The following is a 24,921-nucleotide window of genomic DNA, read 5'->3' on the forward strand; positions in this document are numbered from 1 at the left end:
AGCTAGTACATACTTCCTTACCTTAATAGTGACTTAAAATGACCGATTGCTCATGTTACCAACAATATTCAAGATTTGAACATGGGCTAAGTAAGGGACTTAGTAACTAGCTTAATACATTCAACAATTTCCAAAAGCTACCATGCATTACATACCTTATTCAAGACTAGAAGGAGTGGCCGAATGTCTTACTTCCCCTTCCCCCTTCTTCTTAGCATTTTCGGCCAAGGATGATAAAAGATGAACAAATTTTTTTCTTTCTTCTTTAGAACATTCGGCCAAGGGGAAATGAAGAAAGATGGACACTTTTTTTTTTTTGTTTTTCCTTCTTACTTTCACGGCAAAAGGGGAGGAAAGAAACAATTACCACCCATCCTTTCCTTTTTCCATTTCTTTATTTCCCCATACTTCTTATTATATTTTTATCCTACATACCTCACTAGGCCAACATGTTCCCAACATGTTTCCACCCATAGCATGGCCGGCCACTACATATTAGGGAGGGGGAATTTGACATGCAAGTCCCCTTTTTCTTCCACATGCACTAATAGGTCCTCATGCATTGACCTATCACATTTTAAAATTTTCTCATATAAGTCCTATTGACTAAATTCACATGCAATCGACTAAATCGAAGCTTGAAATTTTCACACATTCATGATTACATATTCTAGATAATAAACATCGCATTCAAACCTTTCGGTGACTCGGTTTAGCGGTCCTGAAACCACTTCCCGACTAGGGTCAATTTTGGGCTGTCACAATAACCATATTAAAGCATAAGCACATTTGCATGCATACGCTAATAATTAGGGTTACAACCCAAATAATCAATATGAACCACCTCTCATGGCCATATATAAAATAATCATAATACTTTCACGAGCTAACTCATTTGGCTAATCATTATGACATATAATAAAAAGACCAAGTCCTTATACATGCCATACTCAAAGTGATAAGACTAGCTATACCCAACATATTCAGTTGATAATGTGATCAAGTCTCTGACATCTTTCGATCCCTGAGCTAACTTGGTGGTGCCATAAGAAAAGGAAAGGAAAGGGGGTAAGCTTTAAAGCTTAGTAAGTTCTCATGTAAACAAAATACAACTTAAATAAGTATTAATCATACATTTAAGATAATGAACATAATCTTGCATCTTATCAAATCTCTTAAACTCATTCTTCATATATATATAAATATATATATTCTTACCACAAGTTCATCATATCTCATGTCATTCTCGTGAGTTCGATGTACATACTTGTGCCATTTGCACATAATAACTTACTTTCTCATCTTTAACGTATTCATCAAGATTACTCATTGAACTTCCTTTAGAACTATAATATCCCAAATTAGGGCCTAGTCGGAACAGTGGTTTTAAGACTACAAATTCGATATAGAAATAATTGTTTTATGATTTTTATGAGGTCCATGATAGGTGTACATGCTTGTGTGAAAATTTCATGGAGAAACTCTATGCATAAAATGTCCAATTGAACCTTAAGGACCAAATCAAATAAGATGCAAAACTTGTGTTCTAGAAGCTTCAAGCATGAAATTGCTTTAGATCATAAACTAGAAGGTCCTAATTAGCAATTTGACCAATTTCTAAAATTTTGGACAAAAATGGACATGCATAGGAAAAATTTGAAAGAAAGGCCTTAAGGGCATTTTGGTCAATTAGTAATTAAAAGAATAAAAGGGAAAATTAACGCAAAAATTGGCTCATCTTCTTCATATGGCTGCCGAAATTTCTAAGCTCTCCATAGCTAGGGTTTTTGACATTTTCAAGCTCAATAGTAAGTGTTCCCTAGCCCGTTTTTAATATTCTTTACATTTTTTAAGATCTCGTAGCTTGATTTATCTATTTCCACCCTTACTTAAGGTTTATGTTTAAAATTTTACCCATGTGTGGCATGTATGTTCTATGATGTTTAATGAAAGAATATGTGAGCTTGATGTGTGTTTAACATCTTTTACTAAGTAATTTTGCATGAAAACACCTAAAAAGAACTAAATTGAAAAAGGTGTAAATTGAGTGATAAAAATCTATTTTTAATGAGTAATGTAAGCTATTATGAGTATAAGGAAAATTCGGCTAGGCTTGAGTAACAAAACAATACGTGCATTTTATTTTACGAGCCTAGGGACTAAATTATAAATAAGTGAAAAGTTAGAGATAAAAAGGTAATTTTACTAAAGTATGAATTAGGGATCAATTTGAACAATGTGATGATTAAAAAAGTTAAATGTGGTTATTAAAAAATTTAAATTTGGTATTATAGATCAAGAAAAACAGAGTCCGGACCTAAACCGAGGGAAAAGCAAGGTTTTGGACTAAAACGTAAAGTTAGCAACATTTTGGGACCGAGGTAAGTTGAGTGTAAGTAATTCAACAATTTCATTATCACATATTTAATGATTGATGTTGTATAAAATGTGTGTATATGCCTTTATAGAATTTGACTTGAGATGATTCAACAACAATTTGATGATAGCTTTGTATCTCGGAAATCCCAGGTGACCCTAAGGAATACTTAGGATTTGGATATCATGACACCATGATTTATGAGATCCTGTGTAAGACCATATCAGGGATGTGGCTTTGGTATCATTAAGTGATTTCGTATAAGACCCTGTTTGGGACATGGCATCGATATGAGGTCCCGTATAAGACCATGTCTGGGACATGGCGTCGGCACCGATTCGAGACTTCGTATAAGACCATATCTGGGATATGGCATCGATGTGTAGTTCCATGTAAGACCATGTCTGGGACATGGCTTTGGTACCCTATTTGGTGTATGATAATCCTAAACGTCATTCCGTATTCTAAGTGGTTCAACGGTCCATTCAAGATCAAGGTTAAGAGATGGAGAAATCTGAATAAGCTATGAGTAGTACAGGTATGTACGTAAACCTCATGATTATGGAATTAGATTCATGATGGAAAAATTTAGCATGAGTAAGAAAGAGTAAGATAAGTTATGAAGTTCAATGACATTTACTGTCAATGCTCACTATGTCCATTGTGTGTAAATTTTTAATGTGGTGGTAATTAGTAGTATGTTTAATACATGAAATTTTATGATCTATGTTGTTTATTAGTTACATGCAACTTACTAAGCTTTATGCTTACCCCCTCTCTCTTTTCCCTTTTTATTAGCATCGCCAAGCTAGCTCGGGGATCGTAGACATCGGAGCTCAAGTCACACTATCAACAAATCTTTTGAGGTATATTTGGTTTAATACATTTAAGAATGACATGTATAGGGGACTTAGTATTTTGTTATATGTGTCATATTGGTTAGCCAAAGTGATGACTCATATCGGTATACTATTTCATTTTGTATATGGCCATGACATATGACTCATATTGATTATTGGGTTGTAACCCTAAATATTGATGCATGCATAAGATGTGTAATTACCCTTAAGGTGTATGATGAGTTGGTTGTTGACAACGAATGATAGAATATGGAATCTATGCTTGATGGATGATTGATGTCACTCAGTTGAGTTATAGCATGGTTTAAAGTAAGTTAATGTTTTGAATGAACCCAACAAGTTCTGGAGTCCCAAATATGTATACTTTGGCATGTAATTGTCATGCATGAGTTAAAGCTATGGATGTTTAAGTAACCCATTTATGCCATGATAATCACCATTGACATATGTGAGTGTGCATGTGTTAGTGAGGGTGAAAAAAGGGCTTGAAAAATAGCCTCAAAGTTGTCCACATAGGTAGACACACGGGCATGTGTCTAGGCCGTGTGTGACACACGGTCAGCCCCATCGGCGTGTTGCCCGGCCGTGTGTCCCCTACACCTTAGTTTTGCAAGTTAGTATGCATGGTAGTAAGCACACGGGCAAAGACACGACCATATGTCTCAACCATGTGGAAGATACGGACTCTGGACACAGGCATGTGCCCAGGCCGTGTGAAGTCTGCACCTTAAATGTGAAAATTTAATTCGCCACACGGCCTAGCACACGGACGTATGACTTAGCCGTGTGACCTTTAATTAATGCTAACGTCATAAACAGAGAGTTACAGGGGTTGAGGACACCGGCGTGTCTTAACCACATGGGCGTGTAAAATCCACACGGCCTACCCACACGGGCGTGTGACTTTCCCAACTTGGAAAAATTTTCCTAAGTGTTGTAAAATTTTTAGACGCTCTCAGTTAAGTCCCGAATCATCCTCGAAGCATGTTAGAGGCCACATGGGCTGTAGAAGGGACATTGTGTATTATCTTTGAATGTTTTTAAGATTGGATGAAATTTGTAAGGCTCAGTTTCGTTAAAGTATAAGTTAAAGACCGATAATGCCTCGTACTTCGTCCCGACATAGGACACGGGTAAGGGGTGTTACAAGAACTACCCGTTGAACACTCAAAATACTATCAGATACATCGGAATCTCGCACCTAAGTGCCTCATATGTAGCCAATGCTACCTCATAACGCATATCACATGTTGCTCGCTTTCAAGCTACTCACGAGTCTACTCATATAGGCTACCGGGTATCCGCAACACATGCCGGGCTACCCAGGCAAAGGTAGAATATAAAAGACCAGTACCCGGATGCCAAAACATGTGCCACATACATCTTGAACTCAGACCATAACTTAATGAGTTCATATGTCGCATATATCATGAACTTAGACCACAACTCAATGAGTTCAGATCACATAGTTCCTAGGGACATGTCACTTGTATCCTAAACTAATCCTCAGGTTCAAACGGGATTTTTCAATACCACATTTCCAGTGAGTTTGCTCGTAATGTCGATTTCAATATCCATAGCACCAATCACATACTCATAGAATAATCAAGCATACTCATAATGGTAGTAAAGCATTAAAATTCACTTGATATTAAAGTAATAGAACTATGACATAACATCTCATATGAACTTACCATACATGCAATATTAAAGCATTTAAAGTATGGAACATGTTGCATTATTTGCAAATGAACTTACCTTAGTACAAAATGATAGAAACGAGCCTAATCCTTGTAAACCTTGTTTTTCCCCCGACCAAGACCCGAATCACGTTTTTCTTAATCTCTAATGCCAAATTCAACTTGTTCAATACTTACATTGTTCATATCGACCCATAACACATACTTTGGTAAAATTACCTTTTTACCTCTAACTTTTCACTTATTTACATTTTAGTCCCTAGGCATGAAATGCATGCAATTTCATGGTTACCTAAGCCTAGCCAATTCATATTCTAACTCATGTTAGCCCACATTTTCCTTTATTTCACATTTCTACTACTTATTTTTACACCTTTTATAAACAAGTCCTTTTTAGGTGTTTTCACTAAAAATCACTTAGCAAAAAATGTTTATCACACATCAAACATTCATGTTCCTCCATTAAACATCAAAATACAACCATGTCACACATGGTTCAAATTTCATACATGAACCCTAGCTCAAAATAATGGTAGAAATGGCTAGATCGGTTGATGACAACTTCAAAAATGTAAAGAACATTAAAAACAGGACATGGGAACACTTACAATCAAGCTTGAAAATGTTGAAAACCTTAGCTATAGAGACTCCCCAAATTTTGACACCATTAGAGAAGATGGATATCATTTTTTCTTGATTTTCCCCTTTTTATTCTTTTATTTACCAAATGACCAAAATGCCCATAAGGCATTTCTTTCAATTTTTTCCTATTCATGCCCATTTTTGCCCAAAATTTTAAAAATTGGTCAAATTGCTATTTAAGGACCTCTAATTAATAATCTAATGCAATTTCATGCTTGAAACTTCTAAAAAATAAGTTTTACAACTTATTCAATTTGGTTCCTAAAGTCAAATTGAACACTTTAGGCATAAAATTTCTTCATGAAAATTTTACACAAACATGAAATCATATCATGGATCATCAAATAATCATAAAATAATTATTTCTATTTCATATTTGTGGTCTCAAAACCACTATTCTGACTAGACCCTAATTCGGGATGTTACAGCCCATTCAAACCAATCCTTAGTTATGTATATATATATAAAGTTTTGGTGTTTTCATGTATTTAATCATGTATGTCCTTATTTGATGTATTAGATGTAATGATTTTAGGTGATAATGATGTGGTTTTTGATGTCAAACTAAGGTTTAATGATTGTGTGGCATAATGGTTTCATATAGGTTTGATTTGGTGACCTTAAGGTATGAAATAAATATGCATTTTTGGCATTTTTTTCCATTCGGTCTCGAGACATGACGAACATGTCTAGAGAAACGAATGGTTATGTAACACCCCTATCCCGTAACCGTCACCGGAATAGGACGAGACGTTACCAGAAATTAGGAATCGGATCAGAACGGTAAAATTTTGAACCCTTTCTTAAATAAAAGATCATTTATTTATATAACTAATAGACACAAACAAAGATCGAATTTAAAACTTATAAAAGTAAACTTCCATAAGATGCCATAATCGCATGGCTTATATACAATAGTCAAAATATCATTCTACTTCTAGTCTATCCTATACATGCCATAAGCTAAGTCCAAATAACATGATTACTACAATAGTTGATAGTGTGACGAAGTGCTGACGATCCCTGAGCTAATAGTAAGAGTCAACGATCTACAAAAATAAATAGAGAAACATAACATTCAAAGTAAGCTTTCATAAGATTAGTAAGTCTTAAGCAATTTAAACAGTTGAACTTAAAAACAAACCAAATGTTCGAAATCACATAACACTTTCTGAGTACAATACTATTTGGCCGATTATGCACAAACACATATCATTTTACTCTGTTTATACTCAAACTCATATAAACATAGTATTTATAAGCTTCCGGATTAACTTTAATTCTTTCAAATTTCACTAGTGTATCATTTCTTACCCACACTTACTTTCAACATTCATAGTTAAATGGCATATCGAAAACTATCTTGTAACTTTACATAATAACTGAATGCACACATAGACAAATATACATATGAATTTACAACATCTTTTCATATGCTTCTCACCCGTCAGATCAATCTCACATATAATATATATATGTATCACATACCAGAATCACTTAATGTGTAATACGAGTTCAATTTATCATCTTAGCATAGGATCTCGTAGTCATATACTTTATCAAATTCACTAACACTTGGCCTGCGAGGTATAAAACCCGAACATAACACCAGCATGAAGCCTACGAGACTTTAAACTTAGATATAATACCAGCACTAGTCCTGCGGGATTTAACCCGGATATAATACAAGCACGAAGCCTACGGGATTTAACTCGGATATAATTCTAGCATATAGCCTGCGGGTCTTTAAGCCCGGATACACATCAAATATCATGCATATTTAATCATATATTAACACATCTCATTCAACATATCACATTAGTAGTCATTTGCTACATTCGGATATAAGCTTTATATGAACACTATCATTTACATTTCGATTCACACCAATCATCAAATTCATTTAATTCACATTTACTTAATTAGGTTGTTCGTACCTAAATAATTTACTTTACGGAACGAATCCACATATCGTATTAGCCCATAGTCTTATAGCACCACACTTTAACAGTTTACCTCATCGAAGTTCACATTTAATCACTTTAGTGCCAAGCCATACTCAGCTACCACAAAGGACTAATAATAATAATTTTATACCCATCATGGTTTCCTTTAGATATTTAATAATCACAAATCGTGATATCTCTACCAGCACATATACGGCATAGTTTATTCATTGTAACACTCATTTAGTTTATCAAATTTCCAAATCCAATTCAACTTAAGCATAATAGTCATAATCGGCTTATAGCCTTAAATCATTACATATTCGGCACATTAACCAAATAAAATTTACATTCTCCTTGCCATATTAATTTAACTCTAAGGCATATAAAAGGGAATCAAGCTTAAACACTTAAGAACTTACCTTGAAGGTTGCCGAACGATTACAACGGCTATTCAATTACTTTCTCTTTTCCCTTATCCGAATTTTCCCCTCTATGCTCTTGAGCTTAAATTCAAAGATTTTAAACTAGTCATTATTCAACTATTCAAGCATCACTTTCAAAATATAATATATATATACATTCGACTTTCACACCTACTGATCATAGTAAGCTTATAAGAAATCAATAAGTAACTCATTAACAAATTTTTTTTTGTCAATGTTTACCACATAATCATAATTCCACTGCAAGTTGTTCTCCTGAGCAATAGTCACTAAATCATTTATAACTAGAGCTACGAAACTTCAAATCAAGTGCCGTTAATTTTCTCTGAAAATAGACTCATATATCTTTTATCCATAAAATTTTCAAAATTTTTGGTTTGGCCAATCAATACCAGATTTTTATTAAAGTTTCCCTTGTTTCACTGTTTGACTAATCTGACCACTCTTCACTATGAATCAAATTTCTCATTGTACAGAATTCAAAATATGTTCTCGTTTATTTCATTTGAAACTAGACTCATTAATATTTAATTACATAATTTATTATGCTTCTAACTCATCTCCCACAATTTATGGTGATTTTCCAAAATCACATTACTGCTGCTGTCCCAAGCAGATTTATTACCAAATCACTCTTTCACACATACCTTGCATGCATGTTATTTAAACATGCATATCACAAATCCATCATCACATACCTATAATTTCACTTAAGTATAAACTCCATTTCATCATTTTAAAGCACAAACATTACTCAATATTATCCAAGTTCACACACAACATGTTAGCCGGTTTTCCCCCTTAGCATCTAAGGCACATGCATGCTCATTTGCTTGGCTCAACTTCACCTATCTTCCATTATTCATCAAAAGAACATGAAACAACAACCATTTCCCTCATTTCAATTCATGACCGAATGTTCACAACACAACCAAAAATCAAAAATATGCTTCATGAGTTAAGGTATAATCAAGAAGAACCCATGAACATCAAAATAGAAGCAAAGTACCAAGAACTTACCTTCAATTTTCCTCCTCCTAGTGACCGAATATTCAAGGGTTTCCTCCCCTATTTGCTCTCTCAATTTTCGGCTATGAAGAACCAAGAATGAACAAAAACCTTCCTTTACTTCCCTTTTTTTATTCTTATTATTCTTTATTCCTAAACATTTTATGACACAAAATGGCATATATTAATTTGTGCCATACCTATGCCATAACTTCAATAAAAAAAATTGCACATGTTGTTCATCATGACCATCATCCATTATAACTATTATAATTCTAAAATACATATATTATCTAATACCCATCACCTTGGCCGACCACTACACATAAAATGGGAGGTTTGACATGCAAATCCTCCTATTTTGCACTACTATTTATTTGGCCACTACAAATTAGCCTATAGCATTTTCAGAAATTTTCACACAAGTCCTATTTCATAATTTCACTCACAAATGACAAAATCAAAGCATGAAATTTTCACACATGCACTTTCACATGTAATAATCACAGAATATAACATTTAATTATTTTTGTAACTCAATTTTGTGGTCCCGAAACCACTTCCCGACTAGGGTCAAATTAGGGCTATGACAGGTTAAGTCTCGATCCATGGATTCTAGTGCATTGACATAGAAAAACATCAAATATAAGGGTCCAAAACAGAGGAGGTATCTTCATGACCTATCTCGAGAAACAAGGCTTAATATCTCAAGACATGAATCTCAATGTCTCAAGACACCAAACATTGAAGCTAAGGGTCTAGGACAGGGGAAACCTTGATCTACCACAATTCGTTGTAGCAAATTAAAACATTTTTTGTACTTAAGGAGCTTGAATAAAAGCAATTTCATCATGTTTTACTTAGTTTTTCACTTTTAGTTATCAAATAATAAAAAGTGTGATTTGAGTCGTTTATATAACTTTAAGGGCCAAAGTAGGCCTAAAGGAAGACCAATGTGTTTAGTGAGTGTGCAGGACATCATTCAGAGGCATGAGAACATGAGACTGATTACCATGTTGCAACACGGAGGTTCAACGTCGCAACATAGTGAGCAAGATACCCAAAATAGCAAGACTATCTTCGGTGTCGCGAAATAGCCAGAGGATGTCACGACAAAGCTCTAAATCTAAGCCTAAGCCAAGTAAACTGCTACTAGTGTTGCGACATAGGGCAGAGGATGTCACGACACCGACCTAACGCAAAGAATTAATGAGATGAGGGTGTTTTTGATGTGATTTTAGTCATACCATGTGACTCGACAAAAAAGACTCGAAATTGGCCCAAGCTCAAAGGACCTAAATGCAAAATGAGAACATTCATGGCCTATGCAACGTTTGCATATAGGCTATTAAGGCCTAAAAACCGTCTATATTATTTTAATAATTACACAGCCCTTTAATCTTAGCTTAAATATGTGTTTGCTATGTTTTTAATGTTTTAAAACATGCTTTAATGTTGGTAGTTTTTAATTAAGTGTTATTTCAGTTCAATAAGTTTGCATTTAATTATATCTTGCATTATATGTTTTCATCTTTAAATTATGTCTTGCATTATATGTCTGCATCTTTAAATTATGTCTTGCATTAAGAGTTTGCATTTAATTAAGTCATGCATTATATTTATGTGTTTCATATGTTAATTATGAGTTTGTGCCATATAAGTTAAGTGTGTCATTAATTAAGTTTTATTTCAGTTTGCATTTATCATGCATTATATTTAAGTGTCTTATATATTAATTATGTCTAAGCATGGGTTTGAGTTACATGTTCATAAATAAATGCGTGTGTGTTTATAGTATGTTGATTTCTATCATAAATATGTGTTTTTAATTAAATGTTTCAACTGAATAAGAATGTGAAAAGTTGCAAATGTTTAATGCTTGTTTAATTTGTCCTATGGAGAAGTCCAACGATTGATCTATTTAAAACTTCAAAGGGCTGTTAGGATTGCCAAAGGTCAAAGGTTGCTTTAATGTTAAAAGTTTGTTCAGTTTTTGGCATAAAATAGTGTGTATTTAGTCACTTAATTTTTGGTGCATGGAGAGGACATTTTGGTGGATGTTGAAGGTGAATAAATGCACAAAAGTCATTCAAGAATCAACTTTCAATATTGATGCATTGTGACTGTTCAAATAGACTAAGAGTGGCTCTTCAAATCTGACCAGTTTCATGCACTCAAAGCTCATTATGGTGACAATAAAAGAGATGCAAGCCAAGCATTATAACATTCGGCCATGGGGAAATGAAGGGACAAGAAATAACACATTTAAGGAACATTAAGGCTTCATCAAATAAAGAGACATATCTTTTTAGCTATACATGAATCAAGTGAAGAGACATGACTTTTGGGCTATCTACCATGAGTTATAACTGAATTTAAATGTTTGTTTTAATAGCTAGTTGAACACTGAATTTGAAAGACCTTTTATAGGAATTTGAAAGGTCATTTTGGAGGCCTATAAATTTCGCCTAAGTTACTTATCTAAGGTTGGACAATATTTTTGAATTAAAATTTTCTTTGTGTGAAATTTTCTTTTTAGTTCTTAACCGAACTATGTTGAACTTATCAAACTTTCTAAGTTTGTAGCGTTCAAATTATCTTATCACTTCATTCACCATCCCGAGGTATAGCGACTTCACTTATACCAAGGTTCTAGTAGATTCGTGAGTTAAGTGGGTTTTAGCTTTAATATAGCTAAGTTTCTTTAGCTGCTACTACTACGAGTCAAGGTTTCCATCCATTGAACCCCTTCGAGACAATCCAACCCAATCGAGCCATTTTCTGAACCTTCTAAGTCTGGGAAATCACATCAGTTTTAGTCCGCACAATGAACTTTAACGTAAACATGGCAGTCGAACTAGGGCTATGGATGACGACCAACCCTAAATATAGAAATAGGCTTCACTAAACACTTCTTAAATATATTTTTTGTATCTTTAAACTTTTGTTCTAGTTTAGGGTGTAACTTTTATTTTCAATTTTTAGTTTCTTTTAGAATTAGGATTTCTTTTCAATTTTATTTTCACTTTTGTTCGATGGAGGATCTGATTTGTAAATTCATCAAGCTCTTGTGGATTTCTACTCTTTCAATTCATCAATACAATTCAAGATTTCTCTTAAACTTTTACTCTTGATTTAATCTTCATGTTTATTTTATTTATCAAGCTTATGTGGTTTATGGGATCCATGAAGAACTAATCCTCTTGTAGGGGATTAGTGAGTAGACGTGGGAGTAATTAATTTTAATGTAGGGTTTCTTAGCAGATCAGCTGATTGCGATAAAAAGAATTTAAAACCTAAGCCTGACAACCCTAGGAGGGCATTTAGGTGGGAATGAACCCAAAATTGGTATTGTCTATCCGTGAACCCCTTGCCCCAATCCTGTTTGGACTGTGGGGTCGAGAGATAAGTAGTTCTTGCTGACTTGTTAGTTTAGTAGAAGATCTAGAGATCCTGCTAGGTTAGCGACTAGTTGGTTGAGTAGAACCCGACACAGGAATTAGTTATGACCACCGAAGTGAGTTAGTCTTTCATGCTTAGATTTGATTGATTCAACTAATTAGTTTTCCATTTTTTTTAATTTTTTATGCTATTTATATATTTTTCTTATAAAATAATTTCTCTTCACTTTATGTTTTATCGTAATATAATTTAATTAAAATGCTAATTAGATCTATTAATGTCGAAGTTATTATCAATTTAGTATTTGCCTCTCTTAGATACGATCCTCGAAGCACTTCCATATTTTGTTGTAAAAACTATATTACAACCTACCTCGTATACTTGCAGAAACCACCTAATTCTTATTTGGTTGCAAGAATTATATTATAGACATTAGTACATACGAAGACGATCAAGCCTATCTCAAGACATCTAGCTGAATTTTGATAGTTGAGTTCGAATTCAAGTCTTGACTCCAAGTTTGACCCTGTATAACCTTGATACATGTTAAATGAGGTTGTTAAACAATTATAATACATGATTATATTCATAATTGAGAGTAGTTTAAATTATTTCATGTTAAACATTTAATGATTCTGTAAATGATTTGAGTTAGCCTGAATTATTCCAACAACGTAATATGACATTACGCATTGGGATCTGAAGACCGGGTCGAGTGTGGAGTGTCACATAGTGAATGTGCTTTCTCACTATGAGCAAGGGATGAGTTGGATATTAAATTAATTTCTTCAAATTGCTATTTAATTAATTGTAATTAACTGAAGTTTGGAGTGAAAATTGAATTAATTAATCATCACAGTTTTAGTAAAAAAATTAATTAAATTTATTTACTCATAGATTCTATACGGTAAAGTCTGACGACTTTAACAAAATTAGAATTCGATTGAAGAAATAATTTAATTAAAAAATTAATTAAATTTATTTTAATTAATTTAATAAATAATATTTTGAAAAATAAAAAATAATTTATTTGATTGATTAAATTATATAAGTTAATTTAAAATACTAAGGAAAAATATGTAATTATGAAAACACCTAGTACACATGGGATGGGCAGCAACCCTAGTTACCAATAGGGATGTGTCACCCATCTCCCCTAGTCTTAATAAGATTAGAAGTTTTTAATTAGAATATTATTATTTTGTTTATCCTTATCCAATTAAAACTCTTGTAATTTTCTTTATAAATAAAGATTATTAGTCAGGTTAAACACACACCTTATGGAGCGTCGATACTTTGTCAATATTCAGTGAGATTTATTCTTATAAATAATTCTAAATTTTGAGAGAATTTATCTTTTGATTTCTAAAGTTTGAGTGAGATTAATATTCTTACGAAGTATCAATAAAGTTTCATTGGTTTGGTAAAAAATTTATTGCTATAAATAATATAATTTCCCAATTTTAAAAAAAAAATCTTTTTCTGGTGTACAACAAAATTATTTTTCTAAGCCGAATTTTTGGCAATGTCAAAAAAAGTAAACAATTGGGAGGTTCGACGGTGAAGAAGAGAAGAGGAAAATGACGAACTTTTTCGATGATTTTTTTTCTTTACAAAATGAATCTGTTTAGGCAGGGGGTTTTATCTATAACCGATCATTATCAGTTTCCCTTTTTTTTGTTTTTTGTTTTCTTTTTTCCAATGGTTCTGATTTAATCATCTTTAATTTAACAACTACTTTTTTAGTTGATTTAATCATTTGTTTAAGCATTTTTGCTCTTTTGTAAGAGCTCATGGTAGAATTTTGGGATATAAGTAGGATCCGATACTACTAAGATTCTGCTATGGTGCTTTGATTAGAAAAGCTAGCTGTCGCTGTTAAAGGTGGAGTTAAGATGAATTTAAGATAAAGTACAGAAATAGTCACTAAAGTAGTGCTTGTGTTTTATTCTGGTCACTGAACTTTTAATTTGCTCTATTTTGGTCATAAATTATATGGAACCAAAAAGTTTAATCACTAAACATTAACAGTGATTTAAAATTTGATGGAAATGTTGGTATGGACTTTTTTTATTGGTCTAATAAGAAATTTAGCCCTCTAATGTTTGCACGTTCTATCAATTTAATCTTAAATACAGAATTTTAATAAATTCAACTCTCAATATTTATAAAATTTGTTATTTTAGTTTAAAGACTAAAAAATTCAATAATTTAGCTATCAACATTTAAAAAATAAAAAATTGGAATTTTTAAAAAAATTTTGGTTAGAAATATGCAATTTTAACGTAATACTAGGATAGCTCGTAAAACTTTGAATCCAATTGCTTCATATTCTTATGCAGATACTCAAGCATAGCTGTTGCAGTTTCAAATCATGACGTTGTTGCTTTGGGGTTCAAAGTAACACAAGGGAAAGGCATTTTACCCAAGCCTGTGCTCACTTTTGATCATTGTAGGTAATTTTCAAATTTTTAAAATTTGAAGGAATGACACTTTTTGCAAGATTTTCTTTTCTGGGTCTTTTCCAAATTTATTCAACTCCTTTCCTAGTTTAATTGGTGAGCCAATTTTTTATTTTCTTTTTCATTGATTAGGAACTGATGCTTTATTTACAAAATTTTTAAAAATAAAAATGTCATTTTGTAAATGTTGATGGTTAAATTAATTAATTGATTTTTTTTAAGAATTTGAACTAAAATGACAAATTTTGTAAACCATGAGGGCTAAATTTATTGAATTTTTTATATTTATAATTAAATTGATAGAATGTGTAAACATTATAGGGCTAAATTTCTTATTAGACCAATAAAACACATGTCAACACTTCCGTGAAAGTTCAAACCGCTGTTAGCGTTCGGTGACTAAAATATTTGATTTTGTGTTGTTTAGTAAATAAAATAGAACACATTGAAAGTCTAGTGACCAAAATAAAACATGGATAATACTTGAGTGACCAGTTTTGTACTTTACCCATAAATTTTATTACTCAAATTTGAAATTAATCCCTAAAGTTTAAAAAACTCTATTTCAGTTCTTTGCTACAGGGATCTTGTGGTGAATGGGTGGCAGAGTGAGGAACGATAGAGATGGGACAATGGTGAGTGTTGGGTGGTTATGAGTATTGACAGTTCTTATGGTTGATGTTGGGCAGTGATGAGGATTGTGGGTTCTTATGTTGTAAATAAACTGAAAAATTGTTTTGCATTAATTATAAAGAAGTCCCTAGCTTTAGTCAAAAGTTAAAAAAATGTTATGTTAGCAATCTATTTGTGAATTAACGAAATTTTTAACAGTAGTGGTTAATTCAAACAATTTTCTTAATTAGAGTGATTAAATTAACAAAAAAAAATTTAGAGTTACCAAAATAGGAACGATGCTATTTTAGAGTGATCTGTGATGTAATTTACCCAAAAAAATATAATGTTAAGACTTGTTTGGAGTAGTCGCTCCCGCCTGGTACATAAATGATACGAGTTCAAACACTATCTTCTTCTTTTTTCGCTTCCAATATTGCAATGATAATAAATAAATAAATAAATAAATGCGTTGGGATCAAACTTGAAATCTATGAGAATTTATACGTAAGTACCTTATCACTCCTTTTATAATCAATGGTTGAAATTGTTAGTTTTTATAAATATAGTTTTGAAATAAAGGTTTTTCTTTCATCCAAATTGTGGATGCTTCACAATTATATATATATGAGTGTGAACTTTTGTGAACTTTAAAAGTATTAAAATTGAAAGATGAAATCCACTTTAAAATTTTAAAATTAATTAACTTATTCTATTTAAACAAATAATTTAAAGATTTTGACTTGTATATCAAATATTGTAATAGCTTGCCGGCAAATAATGTATCAAATTACTGTTTGGTGTATAGTTAAACAAGTAAGTTAGTAGAATATTTGTTTTTAGCTGTGTGTTTGGCGTATTCTATGGGATTCTGTCATTTGACGAACTCCAAGTTTTGGTAGGCTCTTCTGTTAACTATCTGCCAACCCTAGATGTTTGGGTGAACTCGTTAGTTCGTAGCTTGATAAGTTTGCCTTTGGGGTTAGTATATGTTATGATGACTTGGTAAGTAATGTTAGAGTTTAGTTGAGACCTAATTAGAATTGAACTAGAATACTATATATGATTGGAAACTTAACCAATTCTTCTCGAATTTCTAGAGTGATCGTGGGATCCTCTAACTTGCCACTAAGTTCTGTTCCTGTGTGTCTCTACTATATAAGGGTATCAGAATAGCTAGCTTGCATGTTTTGATTCTACTGCTTCTTCTTTATCTTCTTTCTTACACTTCTACTAAGGCTTCGTTTGTTTCACTGAAAATGACTTCCGAAAAATGATTTCTGGAAAATGATTTACTTTTCTAGAAAAGCTAATATTTTCCAGTGTTTGGATGAAACTGTGTAAAATACTTTCTGTTGATTGGTAGATTTCTTAAAAATATTTCATAAAAGTTGTTTTAAATGAAACAAACATACATTTGAGATTTTTTTATTTTTTTATTGTTTAATTGAATTTATTTGTATCTATAATTTCTTTTTTTACATTGTTTTTGCATATATTAAAAATATTATGTTAAATTCAGGTTCATTATAATGTCAATTTTTAATTACATGACTACCAAATGAATATTTTTATTTAAAAATGTGACATCAACAAAATTGACAAAAAATTTAACAATGTTAACAATTGAACTTGATTTTCAAATTTGAAAAGTGAAGGGACTAAATTCTTGAAAATAAAAGTACAAAAACTAAATTGCAAATCTGTGAAGTGTACATAGACTTATGACATATTTTAACTTTAATACTACAAAACATTTATTATTAATATATGTATAATTGCAATAAATATTTATTATTATAATATTATTATTGAATATTTTCAATAATATGTGAATAATATTATTTAAAATTATTATTTTTAAAATTTATTATTAAAATGAAATTGAAATATTAAATAATTTATTAAATAATAAATTATATTTATTATATTAATAATTTATTATGTGACTAAAAATAAATAATTAAATATGTATGTTTAATAATATTGAAAAATATAATATTTTAATAATTTTAAATATTTTAAATATAAAAATAAAATTTATTATCAATATAATAATATTAAGCTTGATTTAAATTCATTTTTATATAAAAATAAAATTATCTATAGATGAGCTCTTTTTCGGAAAATGACTTACGCTTTTCAAGAGAGTAAGTCATTTGACAGAAAAAAGGCTTATTTTACGTTGACCTGTAAGTCATTTTTCGTTGACCAAGTTGTTTTCTGTGAAACAAACACAGAAAAATACAGAAAATATTTTCCATAAAACCTTTTACATGTAAACAAATGGATCCTAAACTAATATTTGTTTTATTTGCTTTTCACGTAAAAATCATATTGAATAATTCATACAAAGCATAATAATAATATAAGGATGAAATTGTAATTGTCTTCTTGTGGTAAAAATGTTATAATAATATATAATTTGATAGCATAATGCCATAATATTTATAAAAACGAATGCGTTATTATATACGGCTGAGGAGTGAAGAGTTTAGGCATGGTTGCCTATATTTCTATTGTTGGGGGTTTAGGGTTTTTTTTGCCTTTGGAGTTTGCGTCCTTTGGGTTGGAACAATGATGGGTGAAAGTGGTGCTCTTTTAAATTGAAGAGGAATGCCATCATCATGTATGGATATGCAACTTCCGAACATTATGCAACTCAATCGAAACCCAAACCAATTCTGTAATAACAACTCATATTCTAGAGTTCTACGTAGAGATGCAGTTTTGAAATCTTTCCCGTAATTGCATATGTTAGCTAGCTGTCTTTTAGTCCCAACCTGATCGTGTTTGGTACTTTTGATCTTGAGACGTGGAAGTTATATGTCTTGAGACTTCCTGTAGATTTTGGTCATATGAGCTTGGATTCAAATCCTAATTATGTTTTTATTCTTGTACATACCTTGTATGCTTATGATGTGATTAAATGGCAAATGTTTTACTTATCTAAGTGTACGTTATGAGAATGCATGGGAATTTAATTGCTTGAATGATGTATTATTTGTTAAATAAGGTTGAATTGATATGAGTTGCTCTTACAATATAACGTGACGTCTCATATTCAAATTCAGCGACCAAATCGAGTGTTGGAGTGTCATTTATATGTAAAAAAAAAACGTGTTATGATAAGTATCATTTGAGTTTTTCAAATAATGAAACGAAATAGAAACTATTAAATCAAAGTAGTTGGATGTTAAAATATATGTTATTTATAAATATACCATCCCACCTTTTAGAAAAACCATCATAAATTTCATTACTTTCTTTTTTTCCGTTGAAAGGCATAAAAAATCTGAAAGAAGGAAAATAATCCAATTGAGGCAATGAAAGAGTTTAGAAGATGTCATGTTAGTGTCTGAAATTCGCAGGTTTAAGAAAATTTCAACAACTTGGCTTTAGCGGACTAAACCCAAACAGAAAGAGAAGCAAGAAAAGAAAAAGATACATAATTTATCTCTAAATAACAAAAGAGACTACTCTAATCCAAAGAGAAAGAAATAATACAAAAACAAAAAAGTGAAGCTTTGAGAAAACAAATAAAAACACAACTCATTTAATTAATGAGATTTATGATTGGAAAAATAATGAAGTTTGAATGATGAAAGGAGATGCAAGAACCGAGGAGAAGCAAGAACCGAGGAGCTTTAGTTAATGGGATTTATGATTGGAAAAACAAAAAGAATTAAGACTCAAAACAACAGTGTTAAATAAATATAGTATCCCCCAACTCATTTATAAAAGTCAGTCACGTGACTTGTTAAATTACAGCTGTACCAAATAACATCAGACGCCACTAACAATCCAACCAAGCATGGCCTTATTGAGTTTCGATAGCTTGGCAAATACATGTAAAAGGCATTTACTGTCTTTACTTCTAACTGTTCACATACATGATTAGGCCTGACCAAGGGTATATGACAAGATATACACACACACTCACCTCTTTGTTTAGAAAGAAAACCAAGTACTGGCATACCTCATATATACATATACACAATGATGGGTACAAACCACAGCAACCCAAAGTTTTCAGCATTTCATTAAAACAGAAATTAGTGCAGCTCTACTCTTTCACAAAATATCTGTGGAGATCAACGAAATAAAAAAAGGAAAAGTTTCCGAAGTCTATCGAATAGGGGGAACAATCAATCCTCATCTGTTCATCAACAACCAATTTAATGTAAGTGCAGGACTTCATGTCTCCTATAAGTTAAATGCTTTCCTGATGATGAGTGGTCATTGTAGGTCCTGATGCAATGGTAAAATGCATACCCCTACGTTGCCCGGATTGTAGCACAAAAGCAACCTGTGTTGCAGCTAATGCTGCTGCTTCCTGATACAGATAACGATATAAGCTTCAATATTAACTCAAGTATAAAACCATGTCTATGATGTAAGGTTTCAAGGTCTGTAACATTGCCTGGAAGAGGGAAAAACAAGGGATTTCAAATTAAGGTACAAATAAAGGTTAATGACCTGTCTTTGCCTTTGTCGCTGTAATATACTGATGGCCCAAGCCATGATGTAGCATGGCAAGAGAAACCCAGCAGCACGAAGCAAGAAAAGCTGCACAAGGAACCAAACAGTTTAAGAAAACTGGCTCAATGGTATGATGACTGTAATGCATATGCTTGAACAAGTGCTAATGTGAATATGGGATGCAGCTTTAGGTAAAACTTACAGAGAAAAAGGTAGACACATCATCCTCTGCATCAGCATCTGGAACAGTTAATGCATGCCGCAACAGCAGAAGGGCCATTAACTGATAAAATTGAAGAAAAAGAACAACATCAATCATTTTGATAGCCGACTCTTTATTAAATGGTCATGTAAGAAAATGAACTATTTTTAAATTTTAAGAAAATTTAAGGAATCAAAAGCAGTTATTCTCATGAAAAACTTCAACTGAGATGCTCGTCCACCAGGCAGAATCTAAATGGTTTTTCTTCAGGAATAAGAGTTGGGAGCTGAAGGCCCTAAAAGGATGTGGTATAAATCATTCTCTCCACTGTTATGTATAACATGCCTAGTTACAGAGAGAAAAGGGAAGGAACAAGAAGAGAAGTTGTGGACATGAAAAATCAGCTGAGGTGACCAATGTAATTGTGGCCCATGTGGAATTGCACCACAGCTCCAGTGGCTCAAGTTTCTACTTAGATAGAGGGAAGTTGGGAGCTGGAAACTGTAAAACAGTAAAAATAGGTTTCTCCACGGTTAATGCAATGAGTATGCCAGGGGGGAGATGAGAGCAATATCTACCAAAAAAATAAAGTTCTTCGAGTATAAAGCTCAAACACCTCAGCAAACTCCTTTCTCTAAATCAGTTCATCAAAATATGTCCTTGACGCATGGCTAATATACTAATAAGTAGAATTGATAATGGCCAATGGGTCCAATTTTGAGCAGTACATGTTAAACATGATAAGAAATTTAATATATCCAGCAGATTCAGAATTAAAAGCTTACAATTAGAGCAGCAGAACGGCAAAAGGCAGCTCCACTGGCATTTGATGCAGTATATTCATCATACTCAGCTTCCAAAATTTGCCGTTCTGCCTCTGCAATGGCCAAGAGGCGAGGATCACGCAAATCCACAGGGGTGCCAGAGATTGTCCAGCCTCCACTGTAAGACAGATACAAAAATTAAAACGATGGAATCTTCCAACCAGATTATACAGACTAATCTGTCAAGCAAGTTTAGATCAAAGTTTGTGATGGATGTCATGCTTGATAAATCTCATAGCATATGCTGATTTCATCTTTACAAGAAGTCCACCAAATACCAGCCATAGCATAGAAATGTCTTACATGTGAGACCATCTAACTTACCCAATATCAATAGCGGTTTCTTCAGTTTGGGGGCGAGGTGGAGCGATATAACCAGGTTGATAAGGCTGCACAGCAAATTAAAAGGATAGACTACATCAGCAAGGAGTCAAAACAACCAATAATCAATAGCCACTGAACAAGAAGTAAGAATTTAACATCATGATTAAAATCCATACTGTGTCTGACCAAAAAGTTGCTCATATTTAACCACTATCGTGATAAATTCTGAGAAGTAAAAAGAACTATGAAAGGAAAACTGCATGATAAACCAGGAATAACGAAACAAGGCCTTTTCCCATCAATCAAATGGTTTATTAATATTCTTCCTAAAAGCAGATGATACTTGATCACCCTATTCCACACTCATTTGCAACCGCTTACTTCAAAAGCCACAAACTTTCTTTTCTTACAGACACAAAAGGGCCTACAGGCGCTAGTTGAAAATCTTATGACAAATTAAAAGGATGAAATGAAGCTGCAGCAGGCAATGCATGTCTCTAAAACAAAATAACAATATCAAAATAAGGGACATTAAGGCAAGCATATACCTGATGACATATCTCGCAAATGATATCTCCTTTCTCGTTGCACCAATGTTGCACGCATTTCCTATGCGCATACTGCAATTTAAAACAGATGGCATTAATAATATCAAAGCAAGTAATGCTAATTTCGATATTTAGCTTAATTTTACGAGGTTCATTAAACTGCAAGCGGAATCTAGAAAGCTCTAGATAATACACTTTATATTAAAAAAAATTCTTAATCAATTTTTTAATAATAATAATAATATTACCTTGAGGCTGCCGCTGCAGGCACAAGGGGTCTCAAGATTCTCAACGGAATCTTCCTCCTGGCAAATGCGACACTCCGCCGTTTGAATGAGCGGCTCCTCTTCGCCGCCTCCACGGAAGATCTCCTTTTCCTTGGGCGAGCAGGATGGGCCCGAAATCTCCGTTGAGGGACCAGCCTCCGACTCCACCGGCTGTAACGGCACCGGCCTCACCAGACGATCCACATACAAAACCAGGTGATCACTCATAATTTCTGCAAAGTTAACAAAATATTTTCAATTTTCATTGCTTAATTCAATCCAAAAAATAAAATAAAAAACCCCGTAATCGCGCTGAGTAAGAGCAGCGAGTCGGAGGTTTCCAAATTGGAAAATGAGGGAAAATAATTCTTTGAAAAAAAATTACCTTTAGCGGACGAAATGGGGAATTTATGTTGGATGAAGGGAAGTAACGAAGAAATCGGGGAGAAATTTTCTAATTAAGCTTCTTTTGCTGCGAACGCTTCTTTGTTTCCTTTCTAAATTTCCAACGATTGTAGTTTTTCTTTGTAGGATTTTATTCTTTTTATCTTTTTTCTTTTCCAAATTTATGAGTTTAGCAGAGGATTCGAGGGTGAGAGACACGCTGACGTCAATGCAAACGGCTCTAAGGGTATTTTTGGAATTTAGAAGTCGCAATGCCATTGCGCGTTACCTAACAATTCTCTCTTATTTCGGTGGCTGTTCGACTGGTGTTGGCGGTTGAAACTGGCAACTTCCTCTTAAACATTAATTCAATTATTTTATCCATATTATCTATATTATTATTTAAATCTCTAACTAATTGAGTTTGTTAGTATAACTCAATTGAAAATTTATTATACTATCCTCACCTATTTTAAATAAATTATATTTTTAAATAATACTTTTGTCTATTTACATTTTAAATAAAACTTATAAAAAATTACAAATGATTAGATTTCAATGCATACCATTAATAAAGCTTAAAACCTCAATTTTACTAGTATAATCAATGTTTCTATACTATTATTTAAACCCCTGGCTGATTGAGTTAATGTCACGAGTCAACTAAAAATAACCTCGATTGAAAAATTATTGAGCTGAATAAGTTGTTAATATGCTAATAAAACAAAATCTGAATGTAAGTGACAACGAAAGTAGGCACCTTTGGTTGCATTGCGTAACACAATAAAAACATACAACAAAAAATTGTTTACATGTTTCAGTTTCCCTACATCTCAAAGCATGGATCGGTGAGATAAATCCATTATCCTTAAACTCAATACAAGAAGTGACTTGAGTCCTATCACACTCCAGTATAGTAAGCTCACTATCCAAAGACTAGATTTCTCAAATCTAAATTTTCCACCAAAAACTTAAGTTGTAAAACCAGAAAACAAACTGGTTTTACTATCTCAAATGCACTTTAGAAAAAAATGTCTCTCTATAAACCAATGAGTGCTTTCAATACTTTGTATATAAACATATACATCTCATAAATATATAAAAATTCAAGACTTACTAACATACTAGAAGTACTACAATTCAAATCCTTATTAAATAGCAGCTAAAATAGCTAAAATAATATACTAATTAAGACCAAAGTGGACTATTGAAAGATACATCTTTAGTGCTCTTGATTCAATCTCCATAAAAGTAAGGGGTTTGATATGTAAGATCTTATACTATTCAATTCTCAAAATGTGTTTCTCGAAATGAATTTATCTTCATTGACAAGCTTGTATACTTCAATAATATCAACATCGATTATAGCTCAATATTTTGTTTCCAAAAATTGCCAACATTCAAGTAAGACAACTAAATTGGTCGTCACAATGATGACTAAAGTGGACAATTCTATTGCCACATAGACAACTACTTCAAAAACTTACTTCAACAATATCCCTTTTGGAAACTTTTGAACAAAACCATGTAAACCAATAAGCTAATCAATGTAACAACCATAGTTTCCCCTCATCACAATTCTCTTAATCCAACATACTTAACTTAAAGTATAATTAAGCATATTAACCATCAATACTTTATTTTGGATTTGCATCAATAATCAAATACTATAATTATATCTAAATAAGGTGCAGATAAGTAAATGTGCATCAAAGTAAAAAAAAATAATAATAACCAACCATTTTAAAAGTTTCAAAAGTTCATTATTAAAATAAAGAGGTTGTATATATAAAGATGGATAATGATTTTAACTCTTAGTAATAAAATAAAATAAAAATAAAAATAAGGAGAATTTTGAAACTAAAAATTAAAATTGTTGAACGAATGTTATCAAATAAAATTTAAGAAATAAATATGATAAAAATCTAGTCAGAGGTGAATATCAATTTTAATTCATTAGTTTGATCATTAATGTAAATATAAAATTCAATTTGATAAACTAGTTCTAGTTATCGAAAAAGTGAATAGGAGCCAATATCTCATTATCTTCTCAATAAACCCATAACAAAACAGCTAAGACTTAATTTGCCAATAGCATTAAAAAGTAGAAAGACTCAATTCTAACTAACAAACATACACAAGTTGGGCTCTTTTACATTATATTATTTCCTCTTCCAAATCATGTTCACTGTAACACCTTTACCCGTATCCTACGCCGAGACAGGGTATGAGGCATTACTGGAATTAAACACAAACAATCATGCAAACCGGGTCATAAAATTTCATTCATATATTAAATCATTCTATCACATGCACATAGTCCTTTATTTGGGTATACGAAACCCAAAACACAGTTTAGAAACGATTCGAGACTAAACTGAGAACTTTGGAAAGTTCTAGGAAAACTTAGAAATTTTTCTCATGAAACAGGGTCAC

At 32.3% G+C, this 24,921-nt stretch overlaps 1 protein-coding gene across 1 annotated transcript; it reads right to left on the bottom strand.

The window, feature by feature from the left end:
- Window positions 1–19,161: 19,161 nt before the first annotated feature.
- On the bottom strand, window positions 19,162–22,713 carry LOC107887265 (uncharacterized). The gene is made up of 8 exons (XM_016811454.2): window positions 22,487–22,713; window positions 22,084–22,334; window positions 21,836–21,907; window positions 21,288–21,352; window positions 20,925–21,081; window positions 20,140–20,220; window positions 19,935–20,024; window positions 19,162–19,791 (listed from the first exon to the last, which is right to left on the bottom strand). The coding sequence occupies exons 2-8, from the start codon at window positions 22,327–22,329 to the stop codon at window positions 19,669–19,671; spliced, it is 834 nt and encodes a 277-aa protein (XP_016666943.2). The 5' UTR covers window positions 22,330–22,334; window positions 22,487–22,713; the 3' UTR covers window positions 19,162–19,668.
- Window positions 22,714–24,921: the final 2,208 nt, after the last annotated feature.

Source organism: Gossypium hirsutum, chromosome A03 (genome assembly GCF_007990345.1).
Source record: "Gossypium hirsutum isolate 1008001.06 chromosome A03, Gossypium_hirsutum_v2.1, whole genome shotgun sequence".
NCBI classification, from domain to species: domain Eukaryota; kingdom Viridiplantae; phylum Streptophyta; class Magnoliopsida; order Malvales; family Malvaceae; genus Gossypium; species Gossypium hirsutum.

What these genes read in the sequence shown, in the direction of transcription:
- LOC107887265 (XM_016811454.2), bottom strand. Translation starts at nt 22,329, where the DNA reads ATGAGTGATCACCTGGTTTTGTATGTGGATCGTCTGGTGAGGCCGGTG. An exon ending in TTTGCGAGATATGTCATCAG is followed by an intron (nt 21,353 to 21,835) that starts GTATATGCTTGC and finishes TTTGCTGTGCAG; the next exon opens with CCTTATCAACCTGGTTATAT. An exon ending in GAAACCGCTATTGATATTGG is followed by an intron (nt 21,082 to 21,287) that starts GTAAGTTAGATG and finishes TCTGTCTTACAG; the next exon opens with TGGAGGCTGGACAATCTCTG.